The sequence below is a fragment of the Callorhinchus milii genome, unplaced genomic scaffold, assembly GCF_018977255.1.
Source record: "Callorhinchus milii isolate IMCB2004 unplaced genomic scaffold, IMCB_Cmil_1.0 Scaffold14, whole genome shotgun sequence".
Lineage (NCBI taxonomy): Eukaryota > Metazoa > Chordata > Chondrichthyes > Chimaeriformes > Callorhinchidae > Callorhinchus > Callorhinchus milii.
In genome coordinates this window covers 14,625,922-14,644,863 of record NW_024704755.1, presented here as the reverse complement: position 1 = coordinate 14,644,863, position 18,942 = coordinate 14,625,922, and the positions used below count along the sequence as shown (strand labels likewise).

Here is an 18,942-nt window from a genome sequence, read left to right as displayed (position 1 = left end):
CCACCCTCTGGAACCCCATCCCACATTGCCTTCGCCTCGTTCCCTCCCTTCAAGGCACGCCTCAAGACCCGCCTCTTCAACCGTGCCTTCGGCCACCCTCTCTCTTCTCCACCCTCTCTGATCCCAACCCACCCCCACATCCCACTCGGATCCTAATCCCTGACTGTTCAGCACCTTGGGACGTTCTCCCGATGTGAAAGGTGCTTTGCAAATGTAATTTTGTATTGTAGAGAAAGAGAGACAGACAGTGAGAGAAATGGACAAATAGAGAGAGCGCATGTGAGAAATAATGAGATAGTGAGGAAGGCAGAGAAAGACAGACAAACAGAGATGAATCAACAAGAATTTGCATTTATAAAGCACCCTTCATTTAAAAGTGTTTTACAGGAATGGGGCTGGATGGGGTGGACCAAGAGAATTTGAGAAAAAAGTCAAACAAAGGCTAAAAAAAGTTTTTTGTTAACTTTTTCCTAATTTCTTAGAAATGTTGTGACACTGAAACAAATCGACTAAAGAGTCAGCAACAACTAAAATGGAAAGCAGAACTAACGAGATTTAGGAGATTACAAATGAAACACATGATGGTTGCTGCACCAAAACGTGTCGAAAGAGGGTCTCAGGTGCAGCACCATGCAGCCAGAGAACCGAATCATAGAGTCCTGGTGAGGACAGAAGGAGGCCATTCGGCCCACCGTGGCTGTGCCAGCTCTTTAAAAGCTATCCAATTATTCAGAACTCTGCATCTTGTGTCCTCTCCCGCTCTAAGCTCTGTGAGCCGATCACCTCGTCCCCCAGAGGATCGAGTTTAAAATCCTCGTCTTCACTTTTAACGTTCACTTTTAAAGTTGTGCTCCTCCCTAACTCTCTGAACTATTAACACCCATATCAGCCTGTCCGCTTCCTCCGCTTGTCGGGCACTGGCCTGCACCATGACAGGTTTCTTATATTGGAGAATAAACCTTATTTTGTATCAAACAATGTATATATTCCATGGGTTTATTGTCAAACACAGATTCTGGAGTATTTTAGACAAAAGTATTTCCCTTGGCGTTCCTTCTACTTTATATCTTTGCAGATTATTGTTATCCTACTTGGATATCAAGCGATCTAAAATGACACTCCAGTGGAGCGCTGGGTGTGTGCTGCATTGTTTGAAGTGCAGCACATCTTCTGATGAGATATTAAACCAAAGTACCGTTTACCTGTTTAAGTGATCCTTAAGGATCCCCTGGCACTATTCGAAAAGAGAAGATAATTTCTCTCTCCCGATGTCCCGACCAACAATTTGCTAGGGCGAAACGTTAGGCAAGTTTCCTTACTCCACACGCCAGTTTACTTAGCAGTAAGTAGGAACCCGGTTGTTAGTTGATTGGCGGATCACTTTTCCAGGGGTAATAGTCCCATCAAAAAAAATAATGTGGTCACTCAATCCACGACTGTTTGTCTGTGCACAATTGGCTGCCGCGTTACGCCCACAAAATATGCAATCAATCCACTTTACAGTATATTCTGTGAAATGCTTTGAGACATCTAGAAGATGTGACAAAACACTATATCAAATGTAAGGATTTATTATTTTTATTATTATTATAATGATGTGGAGTTTGACCCCCAATAGCATCACAATGTGGAGTTTGAACCCACTGCCTCAGAGGTGTGAGTGTTACCTCTTTGTTGGGGTAAGGCTGAACCTGAGGTTGTCGAGAGTTAAATACAGGAAGAGAGACACGAACCCCCAGCAGGCAGGGCAGATTATTGGCAGATCTGATTGGCAGCCTGTCTGACTGCAATTTCCTAGAAGAGATTCAGGATTCAGTGACGCGTTGTACAGTTGGAGAGTTTGAAAATTCAAGAAGTAGCGAGCGGCTGGGAACTGAGTAGGATCCAGTGTGCGCTCGCTCCCAGCGGTGCGGAGCGATCAGTGCTGGCAAAGTGTCCTTTTTCTCTGTACTAAAACACTCAGAACTCCTGATTGCCTCACGCTGGCCATCTGCAGTGCCGTGGAAGTCAAGAGAGGGCCTGTTTCTACACAGTGGAGCTGACTGGCAAAATCTGGGTAGGATTCCAGTTGTTTTAATCTGAGCACATTGTAGTATCTTTACCTTGTCCTAGGATGATGGGATAGTGTGTGGGGAGGGAGATGGGGGTAAGGAAGAGACTAAATACTTACAATCAAAGCACTCCAAACCTCTTATTCTGGTATTTTTGTAAGGATTAGTATTATTAGTTTTTAAACCCTTTGTGGTTTCTGGTCACTTGTGTCTGTTTCATTCAGTTTCTTACTCATAGTGAGAGAAACCAGTCACTGGGTACAGTGAGTCATCGCACTCAGCTCCTGTTAACGCTGCCCAAATGGGTAGGGTGGTCGTATCTGGACAAGCAGTGGGAAACATTGACAGACAGTGCTAGCAAAGGCAAGCTATGTAGTTTTAGTTGGTTAGACTCCAGCAGTTACCCCAACACACACTCTGGGGTCCCCAAGCCTCGGCTCTTGCGAAACCTGCACCTGATATTTTCCGGAATTAGGTAAGCAGGGTGTGGCCCTCCAGGGCGGGAGTGCGGCTTCCATTCCAACAATCAATTAATAATAATAACCCTTGCATTTGATACAGCGCTTTTCACGTCGGGAGGACGTCCCAAAGCGCTTCACAGAACACACTGTAAAGTGAATTGACTGTATATTTGTGGGCGAACGCGGCAGCCAATTGCGCACAGCAATGTCCCACAGACAGTCGTAGATTGAAAATGACTAATTTTATTATTGTTTTTGGTTTTGGAGGGATTATTATTAGGTGTGTGGAGTAAGGAAACTTGCCCAAGGTTTCGTCCTCTGTCTGGAATTGAACTCAGGTCTCTCGCTTGCAAAGCGAGTGCTCTAACCACTGAGCTACAGGACTCCACGTGTAGGTGGGATGCATGGAATTCTCAGTTTTGTTTGGATACTCTCAAACATGGTGAAGGGGTTCCACTTGTGTCAGACACCAGGCTGTCCCCCAAAAAAGTGGATTTTTTTTTCCTGTTTAATTTTCATTTTGGCTTTGTTTCAAGTAAAATATTTTCCTCTAAACCTTTGAAACCGAAAGAATATTCCTTAAAGGAATTGCAATTGTTCACCTTTGTTTAGTGAATCGACTGCACAAATCGAGCGGACTATAACCTTTTGTTAGAAAATCCAAATAAGAGACACTCGTTGAATGGATTATATTGGTTCTTTAATATTAAGAATCCCAATGGGTTAATACACTCGGTTAATTGCCCGCAGGCACGGCCATCGTCCCATATTTACTAGTTACGGTCGTACCGGACTCATAAACACGTCAAATGCCGAGTGTATTAATTCAGAGTATCCTGCCGAATCCCAAATTGTTAGAAAATAAAATCAGCCAAATCTGTAAGGAAATAACAACTAATGCAACTAAAGTCTAATTCCTTTAACCAGATACCTGACTGTTTTATTATTATTCGTTCGTTATTCCCCAATATCCCGATGGGTCAGACCAAAGGCCGGTATAATCAACAGACCTTATAACAGAATAATATCACTGTAGATATCTTGAGTTCAACACTGTGTCTTTACAACACACAAGCTTGATTCTTCATGCTTTCAGTCTTCTTGCTTACAGCTTTCAATCTTCCATCTGACATCCTCAGTCTTAGTGTTTCTAACTCTCAGTCTTCCATCTCCCGACCTTGTCTCCGCAGCCCGGGATGGTCCCATCTCCCATATCCTTGTCTCCGCGACCCGGGATGGCCCCATCTCCCGTACCCTTGTCTCCGCGACCCGGGACGGCCTCATCTCCAGTACCCTTGTCTCCGCGACCTGGGACGGCCTCATCTCCAGTACCCTTGTCTCCGCGACCTGGGACGGCCCCATCTCCCGTACCCTTGTCTCCGCGACCCGGGACGGCCCCATCTCCCATACCCTTGTCTCCGTGACCCGGGATGGAACCAAGGTCCTCTAGTTTAAGCAACTTGCTCATTAGTTGCTATTCTTGAGGGTTGCCTTCTGTCGCTCGGCCCTCTCAGAATTAGCGACGTATTGCTAAGTCGAGATCCTGTGTCGACCGGTACCTTGGACCGTTATCTCTGTGGGCGTGTTGTCATTTACTGGTAAGAGGTGACCCCCTGCCCTTTTCCAAAGCTGTCTGTTATTCTTTCAAAAACAGAGAAAACAGGATGTGTCCTATCCCATGACTGTCAGTCCAGTTGCCCTCCACACTTAACTTAAAAGTTAACCCATTCACAACATCTATTATGATTCTAGCAGTATACAAAAAGTGTATATTCTAACACTTTCCTGTGTTTGAGAGAATGTTGAAAGTCACGTTACTTCAGAGAAGGAGAGAGAGAGAGATTTGGAAGCTCAGATTCATTGTCTTTTGTGTATTGAGTTGGATATTGAATTTAATCGCTGTGGTGGCCAGGAAATCTGTGGTCATTTCTTCAAAGTTTGCAAACATTAACGTGGCTACTGAGGTGCTCGATAGCGATGAACAATTTCGTAGAAAACGGTAGACATGTCCTGATAGAGCTCTTTAGTTAGTTCCAGGGGCAGAAGCACTGTCTGTTCAGCGGAATGTTAGTGATCCTGTGGCACTATTCGAAAAGAGAAGAGAGTTTCTCCCAGTGTCTTGGGCAACAATTCCCCAAATAAAATTGATCATTTACTTTGCGGCTGTTTGTGGGACATTGCCGTGCGCAAATTGGGCTGCCACACTGGGCTTACAAGTCTGTCACTGCACCTTAAGGAAAGTATGTGAATTGCTTTGAGACATTTTGACTTCTTTGACTTTGCTTTGGGTCATCGTTGCTCCCCGTCAGCTCCCATCACGATCTCGAAGGCCAAGCCAGTATTGTTAAGCAACTTGGGATGTCCGCCCAAGAATAGATAGATAGAAAACATGCTATACAAATGTAAATTTGTTCCTGGTGTTGATTTTGTTTGGGGTAGGCCTGACACTTGTGGAAACCCATCACTGTGCTTAAGAGTATCCAAACCAAGCTGAGAATTCCATGTATCCCACCTGTACATGGAAATTTCAGAGATATTGTTGGAATGGAATGCGCACTCTCTCCATGGAGAGACACATCCTGCTTACCTAATGCTAGAAAGTATTATGCGCAGGTTGGCAAGTGCCAAGCTTTAGGGACCTCAGAGTGTGGGATGGGGTAACTGCTGGAGTCTAACCAGCTAAAACTGCATAGCTTGCTATTGATATCGCTGTCTGGCTGGCTTTCCCGCTGCTTGTCCAGATAGGACCACCCTATCCATTAGGGCTTTGGCTTGCAGGGTTAACAGGAACTGAGTGGAATGACTCTGCCACCAGTGCCTGGTCTGCCTTTCAAAGTCATGCTCAAGAGCTGTGCTGTCATCACAGTTCCCTGGAATACCGTGGACCCGCTTGGCTCAGGAATCAGACTACCGAGTCCGCCACAGAGGGCTGGCTGAATTTCCACATTCTGTTTGATAGACATTGTTATTGATAGGCGCTATACAATACCATACAAAATTACATTTGTAAAGTGCCATTCGGGTTAGGAGGACGTCCCAAGGCAGTGAACAGTCAGGAATTAGAGGTTAGGACCTGTGTGGGGGCGGGTTGGGGTCAGGAAGGGTGGAGGGTAGGAGGGTGGCCAAAGGCACGGTCAAAGAGGAATCTTGAGATGTGCCTTGAAGGAGGCAAGGGAGGGAGCAAGGCGAAGGGAATGTGGGATGGAGTTCCAGAGGGTGGGAGCAGAGAGGCTGAAGGCCCGATTGCCAATGGTGGGTGGGTCGGGCGGGGGACATGCAGCAGGCTGGAGCCGGCTGAGAGGAGGGAGCGGACAGGTTGAAAAGCGGTTAGCAGATCGGAGAGGTGAACTATATCAAGTGAATGGATTATTCTTACGATGATATTCCGATGACGCTTTTCAGGTAGCAAGCATGGAATGTGTCGACAAGATTTGTAGTCTTGCTTTAGCTATTTACAAACTCTGTGATGAAGTCAAAGAGAATCGCAACCAATGCAAACGTCTGAGGATTCGCATCGAAGTGTTGACAGAATCTGTGAAGACCATTACGGAGCAGAAGCTGACCGGAGACTTCACTGACATAGGGAAGGTTCTGAAAGAGTTGGTGGAGACACTGACGGGAACAGAGCATTACATTAAGCGCTTCACTGAAGGGCACAAATTCTGCAAATGGTTCAATGCGTACAAATTCAAGGATCATTTCGAGCATTTGAACGAGAGGCTGAATGATGCAGCTCAAGCCCTGGGTTTAGCATTGCAGACTGAACAGGTCGTCCAACTGAAAAGCATCTTCAAGGCAGAAACCAGGAAGAAGGAGGATAAGGAAGATTCGGAAAAGGATGCGAGAGATCTGGATAAGTTGATGAAGGAAATGAACCAAGGTAATTAGATGACATTTTCTCTATAATTTTTACTTAGTGTTAATCGAATATTTCAGGAATGCAAACATTTTGCAAATAATCTTCACTATTATTATTATTATTGTTATTAATAATGGTAAGGCTCCTAAGTGACTCCCTACCCCCAGTGACTGCTCTGCCCTTCCAAGATCTGCCGATGAGCCAGGTTGGCTGTGTTGTCATCAGCAGTGCCCTGCACTACTGCGGACCTGCCCGGCTTAGGAACCAGACTACCGAGACCACCACAGAAGGCTGGATCGATTCCGACATTCTGTTTGATGGACATTATTGTTGATAGGCGCTATATCAAGTGAATGGATTATTCTTACGATGATTTTCGGATGCACTCCGTTCCTTATGATTGTATGAAATTAAGCAAATCCGAGTCTATAAACAGCTTCTCTTACTTTGCAGAGCAATGTCAGAGAGACCATAATATTTGCCAGAGACTGCAGAGCACAAATCTTGGCGTGGCGGAACTGAAAGAGGATGTGAAGGAAATCAAGCAACTGGTTAAGTCGAGTGAGTGTTCAGAGATGGAGATTGTAAAACGAAGAATCTCGTAAACTGGCATTACTATAGTGGTTAGAGCACTCGCCTCACAAGTGAGAGGATCCGGTTTCAATTCCTGGATGGGCCGAAACCTTAGGAAAGGTTCCTTATTCCACCCACCTCTGCTTACCTCGCAATTGGCGGACATTAAAGATTCCATGTATATTCAAAAAGAGAAGGGAGTTTCTCCTGGTGTCCTGGCCAAGAATCCCCCCAATAAAATTGGTCACTCACTTCATGGTTGTTTGTGGGACATTGTTGTGTGCAAATTAGCTGCCACATTCACCCACAAAGCACACATTGACTGACCTTTACAGTGGCTCCCGTGAAGCACTTTGAGACATCCTCTCAACGTAGAAAGTGCTATGTCAAATGTATGTATTATTATTATTATTATGTACCTCCGGGCCTTGACCTGGGCCTGACGATCTGCCAGGCTCCTCTCTTGCAGATCATCAGAAACCGTCTGTTCCAGTGAAGATCAAAGAAATAAAGTGGGGAGACATCCAGATGAACAATAAAGCCTTCCTGGAAACAGCCAACTCTACTTTTTACAAGGGGACATACCAGAAATTCCCAGTCGCCATTAAACGCTTCATTCACACCAATTCAGCTGAGGTGGAGTAAGTATGGATTAGCTTTCTCACACGCAAAGATTTATGACAATTTTTTTCCTAGTTTTTCTCCATCTTCACCTAGAGGTTTTTGACTTCTTCATCCTTCTACTGAGAAAGATGCACCAGTCACTTGTCCAAGTCGCCATTATTAATATAAGAACGGGCCTTGATTGTGCATCTAAAATTAAGGTGTCAGCAATTAATGTCGCATAATTAATCTGATACTCCATTGTGGACTCCTGTAGCGTAGTGGTTAGAGCACTCGCCTCGCAAGCTGGAGTACCCAGATTCAATTACCGGGCAGGACGGAACATTAATATGCCTTCTAGTGCCTCTCTAGTTAATAACAAATTGACACATGGGACCCTCCCAATTAAACTTGCCGATCTGTTGAGGGAGCTGTTTAATGTTCTGTGTTTTTTTGTTTCGTTCCAGGGAAATTCGGGAAATTTTTCACAAAGAAGCTGAAACGATGAATTACTTTAATTCACCGAACATTGTCCGGTTTTATGGGATCTGCATCCATCAGATAGGTGAGCCTGTGAGGATAGAACCTAAGATAATTAGAAAATTATTTGGGGAGGACAAGTTTGCAGGACTATGGGGAGAGCGCGGGGGAATGTGATTGATTTGGGTGGCTCTTTTCAAAGAGGCACAGGCACGATGGGCCGAGTGGCCTCCTTCTGTGCTGTATAATTCTATGAACCTGCTATACATTGCATCGAAAATCTTTTCCTTCTTTTCCCATTTGTGTTCTCAATTTTAATCATTCACAGCTTCTTCTCCTCCCCTCCCTGCAGCCTTCCGGTAACTCCCGTAGAGTCCCATAGTGTAGTGGTTAGCGCGCTCGCCTCGCAAGCGTGAGGACCTGGGTTCGAATCCTAAGTGGGGAGAAATCTTAGTCAAGTTACCTTACTCCACAGCCCTCTGTTTACAGATTGCTTTCCCAGGATTAATAATCCCTCAAAGTATATATATATATATATACATGATCACTCAATCCATGACTGTTTGTGGGACACTGCTATGCGTTATTGATTGCCGCGTTTCGCCCACAAAATACACAAAGCACTCAAACCTATCTTAACTTGTCAGTACCACTTAATGCATCAAGCTGTCAATCCCGGAAGCATTTATTTATGTACAGTATTTATACATATGTCTAACTCACCAGTCCTGATAACTCGTCACTGAGCCTTGTTAGGAGCCTAGTTGTTAGGCAATCGGTGGATTGCTTTTCCGGGGGTAATAATCCCTTCAAAAACTGTTTGACTGTTTGTGGGACAGTGCTGTGCGCGATCGGCTGCCACTTTTTGCCCCCAAAATATACAGCCAAATCACTTTCAGTATATTCTGTGAAGCCCTTTGAGATGTTTTCTTAACGATAACGTGATAAGGGACTATATCAAATACAAGGAATATTATTACCTTTCGTGCTGTTAGCAGTTTACTGAGTTTGCGTCACTGAGAATGAGATGTGGCATGTTGCACGTACTCTGACTGTGCTTCTCATTTTTTTAATTGGGACTGAAAGTACCAGGAAGGAACACCCTGTCCATCCAACACCTTCTGATCCCTGTACATTTGCTCCCACTTGCCACGAGGCCCAACGCCTATCCTTACCTAATGGTCTTGGGCACTGAAGGCACTATCCAGTGTGCAGTCTTTCGCTCTCTTGTCTGACCTGTCTCAAAATTGTGTGAAAATGAATAGTGTATGTAGTGGAACAGGAAAGAGAAGAGAACGTCAGTGATTTTTTGCCTGGGATTTTGATGATGAATGTGTTAAGTTCTCCTCAGAGCAATACGCTACGTTATACCTCAGCTACATAATCAGTGAACAATCTCTGATCAATCAGAGGTCTATTAAAGAGTTAGCTCTCATTCTAAATGAAAATGCATTAGTTGCTTTCTTAACAGCTGCTCGGGCTGCCTTTCAACCGAGGAATCCAGGGGAGAGAACAGAATGGAGCTCACTGTGTTTTCCTTGTTTGATTCAAAACTGTGCTCTCACCGTCAGTCATGTTCAACAACAACAGCAACTACGAAATTACATTTGTATAGCGCCTTTCACATCGGGAGGACGTCCCAAGGCGCTGGACAGACAGAGTTTCGGACCCAAGCTGGGGGTCGGGGAGGGAGGAGGGCTGGGGTGGAAGCGGAGAGATCAAAAGCACAGTCGTAGAAGAGGGTCTTGAGATGGGTCTTGAAGGAGGCAAGGGAGGGGGCGAGGTGGAGGGACTGAGGGATGGAGTTCCAGTGGTGAGGGCAGAGTGGCAGAAGGCCTGCCCACCAATAGTGGGGCGAGCGAGGTGGGGGATATGAAGCAGGCCGAAGCCCACTGAGCGGAGGGAGCGAGCAGGATGGTAGGGGGTTAGAAGATCGCAGAGTTAGGGGGGGAGTAAGGCCATAGAGGGCTTTGAAGGTGAGGACCAGCATCTTGAACTGTTCCTCTGTATGATGGGAAGCCAGTGGAGTTGGGCGAGGATGAGGTTACTGAGTGCGGGAGGGACGTGAGCTGCAGAGTTCTGGATAATCTACAGCCCATGGAGGGAGGAGTTGGGGAGGCCAACAAGCAATGAGTTTGCATAGTCAAGCCTCAACATAATGAAAGCGTGTATGTTCACTCTACCATCCGAGTAAGCGGGGTTACAGACAATTGACCTCTGATCAGTCGTCTTATAATCGGCCTGTCTCTGTTTCACTCAGGTGACAACACTGTGTTTTTCATTGTGATGGAATATTGTGACCTGGGGAGCCTGAGCTATGTGCTGCAGAGTGAGCGACCTCTCAGTTGGAAGGAGCGTGTCCAGATGTCATTGGATGCAGCCCGAGGATTATACAGGTACTACTACTCATAATAATCCTTGCATTTGATATAGCGCCTTATCACATCATCTCAAAGCTCTTCACAGAATATACTGTAAAGTAAATTGACGGTATATTTTATGGGTGAAATGAGATTAAGAAAGGCAATAGAGGAATGGGACCGTTTTGTTTGATGCATGTGTTGTTTGGATCTTCGCTGAACATGAAGGTGATAGAAAATTTAAATTAGCCATAGGACTGAACTGAATTTCTGAGCTTTCACTTATAGGATGCCCAGATCAGTGCCCAAAGTGCGGATTGAGAATGAATGCTTCCTGGCTTGAGTCTCTGTGCTCTGATTTAACAATCCTTTCATTTGATATCACGCCTTATCATGTCGTTGAGACGTCTCAAAGCGCTTCACAGAACAGATTGCAAAGTAGATTGACTGTGTTTTGTGGGCGAAGCATGGCAGCCAATTGCGACGTGAAAGGCACTGTACAAATTTAATTTGTTGTCTGCGTGTCAGGGAAGCTTCTTTTTGAGTCTTTTTATAAACACAGTGAGTGGTGGGACGTCCTCCCGATGTGAAAGGTGCTCTATAAATGTAATTTTGTTGTTGTTGTTGTGGTGGTGGTGCGGGTCCCCAGCTCAATTAGTGAGCTGCTAATTTCACCAGGACGTTCATGGGGGGAGAAATATCATCAGTGATCTTGCTCCTGATTACTATAATTTGTGTTGCAGGCTGCATCAGACAGAGGAGACGAATAAACTTCACTGTTGTCTTAACAGCACGAGATTCCTGGTTGACAAAGGTCTGGTAGTTAAGGTTAGTGCACAGAGATGGTTAACACCTTAAATAGCAGCCTGGTGCTGCTACGGATTGGAATATTAGGGGTTGCAATGCAGAAATGTTATTTCCAGCTTTTACATTCCTCTGAAATCAAATTTGGTTCCAAATTTAAATGTTACAGTGAGAAGGTAAGCAAGAGGGATTATAGGGGGGGCTAATAGTCCCAAATCCTCCTGTGATGCTCATGAGGTGTCAGCCTGGCGTAGTTGATAGCACTCTTGTCTCTGAGTCAGAAGCCCCATGCTGACACATTGATCTCACATAGTCTAGGCTGACACTCCCATCACAGTGCTGGTGGTGCCACTGCATATTTGGAGATCTTGCAGGGTAGTGGTTAGCTCGCTCGCCTCACAAGTGAGAGGACCTGGCAGGGTGAAACGTTAGGCAAGTTTCCTTATTCCACACAGCTCCCTTAGTGTGCTAACCACTGCACTTATGGGACCCCTCAGGATATAAGGATTATTTTTTTTTATTCTTAATTTTGATGGTGGAACAGGTCACCGGGTAGGTGGGTTGTGATGGCTTTGCTCCTCCCCACTCTGCTCCCTTACCTCTGCCTTGGTCAAGGGATCTCAACTCCCGGCTCTATTCAGCCTCTGGTATCTTGCTCCCCCCGACCCCATCCCCATCAGTGTGGAATGCAGGTTCCAGACCCGGTTACCTGCTCCACCCATTCACTCTCTCTCTCTCTCCTTTCCTGTGGTAAGCTGGGAGGACTGGACTTAGCAAGGACAGAAACCTCGATTCGAAGGAACATCCACAAGAAGCAAGTGGGTCGAATGATGCCATACGCTTCACCACAACAACTGAATGACATCAACTACCCATATGACAAGGCCTGTGAGGTTTACAGGTGAGGATTGGGTACATTAAGTGTGCGGTTGGTTACACGAGAATATTTAAGCAATATTTAAGCTGAACCAAATGTGAAAGCACGAGAAAAGGTTTTAGTGTTATTGGTATGTGTGACTGACAGTGGGTATCACAGACACTCTTCATGTTTGTGTGTTACTGTTGTGTTAGTGACTGACAAGTGTGTGTCACTGTGCATGAGTGACTGACAAGTTTGTGCCGGTGTTGCTGTGTGAGAGAATGGATGTCTGTGTCACTGTGTGTGAGTGACTGGCAGTGTGTGTCAGTGTCAATTTGTGAGTGTGAATGGCAGTTATAAAGACGGTGTCACCAGCAGTTCAGTGGAGAAGTAATGAATGATTGACAGATGATCATTCCCTGATTGGTTTTAATCTTCCTTTCTCCCCCTTCCACCCTCCCCTTTTCAGCTTCGGGATAGTCCTGTGGGAAATAGCCAGTCGTAAAGTACCCTTCAAGGGTAAGTCCCAACCGTTAGAGTAAGACCAGCATTTTTTATTTCTTTCTGCACCATTTATAAAAGCCTCTTAACATCTGCTTCTCATTCTCACCTTCAACTCTCTCCATGGCCTTGCCCTACCCTACCTCTGGACCTCTTATCGACAGACATTACTGATGAGGCCCTCGATAAAAAGGTCCGTGAAGAGCAATACCGTGAACCGCTCCCGGACGACTGTCCCAAAGACCTCCGTGAACTGATTGATGAGTGCCGCTCCTTCGATCCCATTGAGCGTCCCACAATTGGAGGTGGGTGATGCCTTTACCATGGTCTGATCCCTCTGATTGCTCACTCTATGTGAATGGTAAACTTAGTGCTGGTGGTGAACTCATGAACGCGAGATAGTTGGTGGCCAATCTTTTGGTCAGCCAACCAAATACATTTTTCTTTATTGAATCTTTCTTCATTTATTATGTGGAGTCCTGTAGCGTATTGGTTAGAACACTTGCCTCGCAGGCGAGAGGAATTAGGTTTGATTCACAAGCAAGGTGAAATCTTAGGCAAGTTTCCTTACTCCACACGCCTCTGCTTACCTAGCAGTAAGTAGGAACCCGGTTGTTAGTAGATTGGCAGATCGCTTTCTGGGGGTAATAATCCCTTAACAAAATTTGGTCACTCAATCCATGAATGTTTTGGGGACACTGCGGTGCGCAATTGGCTGCTGTGTTTCACCCAGAAAACTATACAGTCACTACAGTATATCCTGTGAAGCGCTTTAAGTCGTCTCGATGACTTGTTAAGGCCTATATCAATTGCAAAAATTATTATTATTACACTGGCGCGGGCCACTTTTGGTGTATCAAGAAGTGGCCCACAGGCCTGGCATCAATCCAGATGAGTCCGCGCCGAATCAATACCTTTTTTCCAGCAGCTACTGAGCCGCGATACCCCATGGATTTGTTGTAAGTATGGCGACTGTGTATTTTATAGGCTAGTATTTTGGTTCAGATGCCAACTGGGAGAGATGATGATGATGGGAGAGATGTCCAGGTTTGTTGACGCTCCATATAATAATCCTTACATTTGAGATGTCTCAAAGCTTCCGCTTCAGGGAAACCTTCCTAGTGTTTCGCCCTTACTGGGAATCGAACCTGGGTCCTCTCGCTTGCAAGTTGAGTTCTCTAACCTCTGTGCTACAGAACTCCACATAGTGCTCTCAATGTTCCATGTAGCTGCAGACTATGAGCCTCTTCACCCTCCCAACAAATAGATAAATATGAGTGTTGGTTTTGCTGCTCCAGGGACATGTCCAGCGTATCTCACACCTCTTTGTTCTACTTTCTTTCAGCTATTGTCGACAGGCTCGCAAACATTATGCAAACATTGAACGAGTAGCTACCTCTCTGTGGTAGCCAGTGTGCGGTTCAATATCGTTTCACCAGGTGTCGCCACGCCATGTTTACGTGCCATCTTCTAAAGACACCCTCATCTTGTCATTCCTCCCTGCTGTTTTCTTGTGTCACAAAGTCATGTTACCCCCATGATTTCTCCCCACCCCCCCTCCCACAGGACACTGACCAACAACTGAAACGTGGAAGAATGATGATAATTGTATTTAGAAGTAATTAATTTTACTTGGTGTAAGTGTTTAAGCAATCTGGGTTGCTACCCTGTGTGAAGGGCACTATATAAATTGTTGTTTAACTGAATTTAGACGTCCAGAGGATTGCGGTGTGTGTGTGTGAGCGCCATTGTTTTCATAGCAGCTAATGATCCGTTGCCATGCTCGGTGCCACATCTTCCATACCACGATGGGGTGCTGAGACGAAATACATCTCTGAAAGCTTGTTTCTGTTCTTCCATAGTCTCATATTTCTGATTTGTAACAGGGAGGATAAGAGGACTTTCTGGACACCCTGTCGACAGCTCCACACCGGTCATACGCACCAAACGCACAACGTCCCTAAACCATTTCTTTTTTGTCTGTTACAATCTCAGTCTTTGATTATGTTGCTTCCAGTTTCGTTTGCCTCATGATTTGCCCTCGCCTTCAAATGCCTTGTGTGCCTTACCCCACCCTGTCTATCTCTGCAATCCCCTTCAATTTACTTCATTCCCCTGCCCCACCATCAGTGGGAGAGCCTTCAGACACTTTTCCCCCTTTCTCTGAAACTCTCTCCTGCAGTTGCTCCACCTTGCGCCTTATCTCTCTTGCTTATAAAAATTCCACTTGGAGAACTCGTTCTAGTCAGCCACTCCCTCCACTCAGCTCCCTCATAGTTCAAGCTCCTTCAGAACCTCTCACCCCCCCCAACCTTGCCCGGCTTACCCTGAATTTTAACACTGTGACCCCTGGTTATAGTTTCTCCAACCAGGGGAAAAAGTCTCCCACTATCTATTCTGTCGTGCCCATTAATAATCTTATAGGTTTCTATAAGATCACCTCTCATTCTTCTATATTCTAGAGAATATAGGCTTAAATTGCTCAACCTATCCTCCTAACTCATCCCCCTCATCCCTGGTACCTACCTAGTGAATCTACGTTGTACCCCCTTCAAGGCAAGTACATCCTTTCTTAAATAAGGAGACTAAAACTGGACACAATACTCTAGGTGTGGTCTCACCAGGGCCCTATACAGTTGCAGCAAGACTTCCCTACTCTTATATTCTAACCCTTTTGTAACAAATGCCAACATACCGTTAGCCTTCCTAATTGCTTGCTGTACCTGCAAACTAACATTTTGTGACTGGTGTACAAGGACACCAAAGTCCCTCTGAACGCTAACACTATCTTAGTCTCTCCCCTTCTAAAAAATAATCTGCTCCACTGTTTTTGCCACCCAGGTGGATGACCTCACACTTCCCTGCATTATACTTCATCTGCCACCTATTTGCCCACTCACCTTGCATATCTATATCTCATTGCATTTTTTTTGTGTCATCCTCGGTGTTTACTCTCCCTTCTAGTTTAGTGTCATCCGCGAATTTGGATATATTAAGTTCGATGTCCTCATCTAGATTGTTGATGTAGATTGTAAATATTTGAGGCCCAAGCACTGATCCTTATGGCACTCCACTAGTCACATCCCGCCAATTTGAGAAGGACCTGTTTATCCCTACTCTTTGTTTTCTTCCCGTTAGCCATTCTTCAATCCATGCTAATATATTCCCCTTAATTCCATGGGCCCTAATGTTATGGATCAACCTTTTATGCGGCACCTTATCAAATGGCTTTTGGAAATCTAAATACACTACATCCACTGATTCCCCCCATCTAATCTACTTGATATGCCCTCAAAGAAATCTAAAAGATTTTGTTAAGCATGACTTCCCTTTTGTAAAGCCATGTTGACTCTGTCTAATCGTATTGTGATCCTCTAAGTATCCCACTACAACATCCTTAATTAAGGATTCTGGAATTTTCCCTATCACTGATGTCAGACTAACTGGTCTATAGTTCCCCATCTTTTCTCTCACACCCTTCCTAAATAGTGGTGTGACGTTTGCAATCTTCCAATCAATGGGAACTGTTCCAGAATCCAAAGAATTTTGGAAGATCAGACACAAGGCCTCCACTATCCTTTGAGCTACCTCTTTTAAAACCCAAGGATGCAGACCATCAGGTCCAGGAGACTTGTCACTTTTTAATGCCAACAATTTCCGTAGCACCAATTCTTTGCGAACGTAAATTTCCCCAAGTTGCTCCCTATCATTAGCCCCTTGGTTCATCTCTATTTCTGGTAAACTTCTTGTGTCTTCTAACGTGAAGACAGAAGCAAAGTATTTATTCAGGGATTCTGCCATATCCTTATCCCCCATTATAATTCTTCCTGTCTCTGCCTGTAATGGATCCACATTTACTTTTGCTAGCCTATTCCTCTTAATGTATTTATAAAAACTCTTACAATCTGTCTTAGTGTTCCTAGCGAGCTCCCCTCCTAGCGAGCTCCCCTCGTAATCCATTTTCTCACTCTTAATGAGCTTTTTGGTTTTCCTTTGTTGATCCCTAAAACACTCCCAGTCCTCAGGTTTGCTACTCTTTTTGGCAGTTTTATAGGCCTTTTCTTTTAGTTTTATACTTTCTCTAACTGCTCTAGTTAGCCACGGATGAACTGCTTTCCCTGTGGTACTCTTATTCCTTGAAGGAATATGTGACCGCTGAGAATTTTGCACTACATCTTTAGACATTTGCCACTGTTGGTCTATTGTCATATCCATTAATCTAATTCCCAGTCTATTTTAGCTAATTCTTTCCTCATACCTGCAAAGTTAGCTTTATTTAAATTTAAGACCCTTTCTTCGGATTTGACTACATCGCTCTCTAACTTAATGCTAAATTCTATCATGTTATGATCATTCTGCACTAGAGGAGCTTTAATATCTATATTACCGATTAGCCCTGTTTCGTTACACAAAACAAGGTCCAGGATGGTCTGTCCCCCAGTTGGTTCCTCATTTAGTGACGTACAGAAAGGCGCTGTATGTCACTAAATTGTCACTGTCCATTCAGGTACATGTAAATTTCTCCCTGTTATCTTGCTTTATATTCCCCTCCCAATCCCCCAAATGAATTTGTTGTTTATGGATGTCCTGGTGCTCATTAGAAATCTAAGGATACTTATTCCTAAGAATTATATTTTATAAAGTGCAACAATGTTTATTTTTTATGTGAAAGATACTGGACTGTACAAACATGGTATCATTACATTTTAAAGGGAAATAAAGTGATTCTTATCAGACTGTCTGTATTTGAGCTCTTTGTGGGTCACAGATTGTTCAATCAATATGCAAGAATCTTTCCCATCCAAGTGAGTTTAGAAAATGATGAAACAGTGTGTCTCATAATAGTTATCAGGAATTACTCATTCTATATAATAATAATAATAATAATAATAATAATAATCCTTGCATTTGATATAGCGCTTTTCACGTCGGGAGGACGTCCCAAAGCGCTTCACAGGATAGACTGTAAAGTGAATTGACTGTATATTTGTGGGCGAACGCGGCAGCCAATTGCGCACAGCAATGTCCCACAAACAGTTGTAGATTGAAAATGACCAATTTATTATTGTTTTATTTTGGAGCTGTCTGATCCTATTTGTCTCTATCCGACTCCCGGGTATCCATTTTCTTTCCCCCCTCTTCCGATGTCCAAGTAGTGAGACCATTTGAATAATAATAAACCTTGCATTTGAGATAGCGCCTTATCACGTCTTCGAGAATACACTGGGAGGTGGATTGACCGTATATTTTGTGGGCGAAACGCGGCAGCCGATGCGCACAGCAGCGTCCCACAAACAGTCGTGGATCGAGTGACCAAAATTATCATCATTTTTTTTGGAAGGGAATGATTAAGCCCCTGGGAAAGCGATCCACCTATTGACTGACCACCGGGTGACCATTTACTAAGAGGAGTGTGGAGTCAGGAAACGTGCCCAGTGTTTCGCCCCCACTCTGCCCCAACCACCGAACCCGGGCACCGAACCCGACCACCGAACCCGGGCACCGAACCCGACCACCGAACCCGGGCACCGAACCCGACCACCGAACCCGGGCACCGAACCCGACCACCGAACCCGACCACCGAACCCGACCACCGAACCCGACCACCGAACCCGACCACCGAACCCGACCACCGAACCCGACCCGAACCCGACCACCGAACCCGACCACCGAACCCGACCACCGAACCCGACCACCGAACCCGGCACCGAACCCGACCACCGAACCCGACCACCGAACCCGACCACCGAACCCGACCACCGAACCCGACCACCGAACCCGGGCACCGAACCCGACCACCGAACCCGACCACCGAACCCGACCACCGAACCCGGGCACCGAACCCGACCACCGAACCCGACCACCGAACCCGGGCACCGAACCCACCGCCGAACCCGACCGCCGAACCCGACGCCGAACCCGACCGCCGAACCCGACCGCCGAACCCGACCGCCGAACCCGACCGCCGAACCCGACCGCCGAACCCGACCGCCGAACCCGACCCCGACCCGACCCGAACCCGACCGCCGAACCCGACCGCCGAACCCGACCGCCGAACCCGACCGCCGAACCCGACCCCGAACCCGACCACCGAACCCGGACCACCGAACCCGGGCACCGAACCCGACCACCGAACCCGACCACCGAACCCGACCACCGAACCCGACCACCGAACCCGACCACCGAACCCGACCACCGAACCCGACCACCGAACCCGACACCGAACCCGACCACCGAACCCGACCACCGAACCCGACCACCGAACCCGACCACCGAACCCGACCACCGAACCCGGGCACCGAACCCGGGCACCGAACCCGGGCACCGAACCCGGGCACCGAACCCGACCACCGAACCCGACCACCGAACCCGGGCACCGAACCCGGGCACC

General features: G+C 46.0%; 1 protein-coding gene across 3 annotated transcripts; it reads left to right on the top strand.

Moving 5' to 3' along the window:
* Positions 1–1,633: 1,633 nt before the first annotated feature.
* On the top strand, positions 1,634–14,935 carry LOC103185918 (mixed lineage kinase domain like pseudokinase). Of its 3 annotated transcripts, none has more exons than XM_007904676.2 (11): positions 1,634–2,056; positions 5,915–6,392; positions 6,825–6,932; positions 7,414–7,585; positions 8,015–8,112; positions 10,288–10,423; positions 11,131–11,215; positions 11,947–12,092; positions 12,520–12,569; positions 12,716–12,856; positions 13,897–14,935. In XM_007904676.2, the coding sequence occupies exons 2-11, from the start codon at positions 5,924–5,926 to the stop codon at positions 13,941–13,943; spliced, it is 1,452 nt and encodes a 483-aa protein (XP_007902867.1). In that variant the 5' UTR covers positions 1,634–2,056; positions 5,915–5,923; the 3' UTR covers positions 13,944–14,935. The 3 variants fall into 3 exon arrangements, with proteins under 3 accessions (XP_007902867.1, XP_007902865.1, XP_007902866.1); XM_007904674.2 differs by having other exon boundaries at positions 7,399–7,585; XM_007904675.2 differs by lacking the exon at positions 1,634–2,056 and having other exon boundaries at positions 5,815–6,392; positions 7,399–7,585.
* Positions 14,936–18,942: the final 4,007 nt, after the last annotated feature.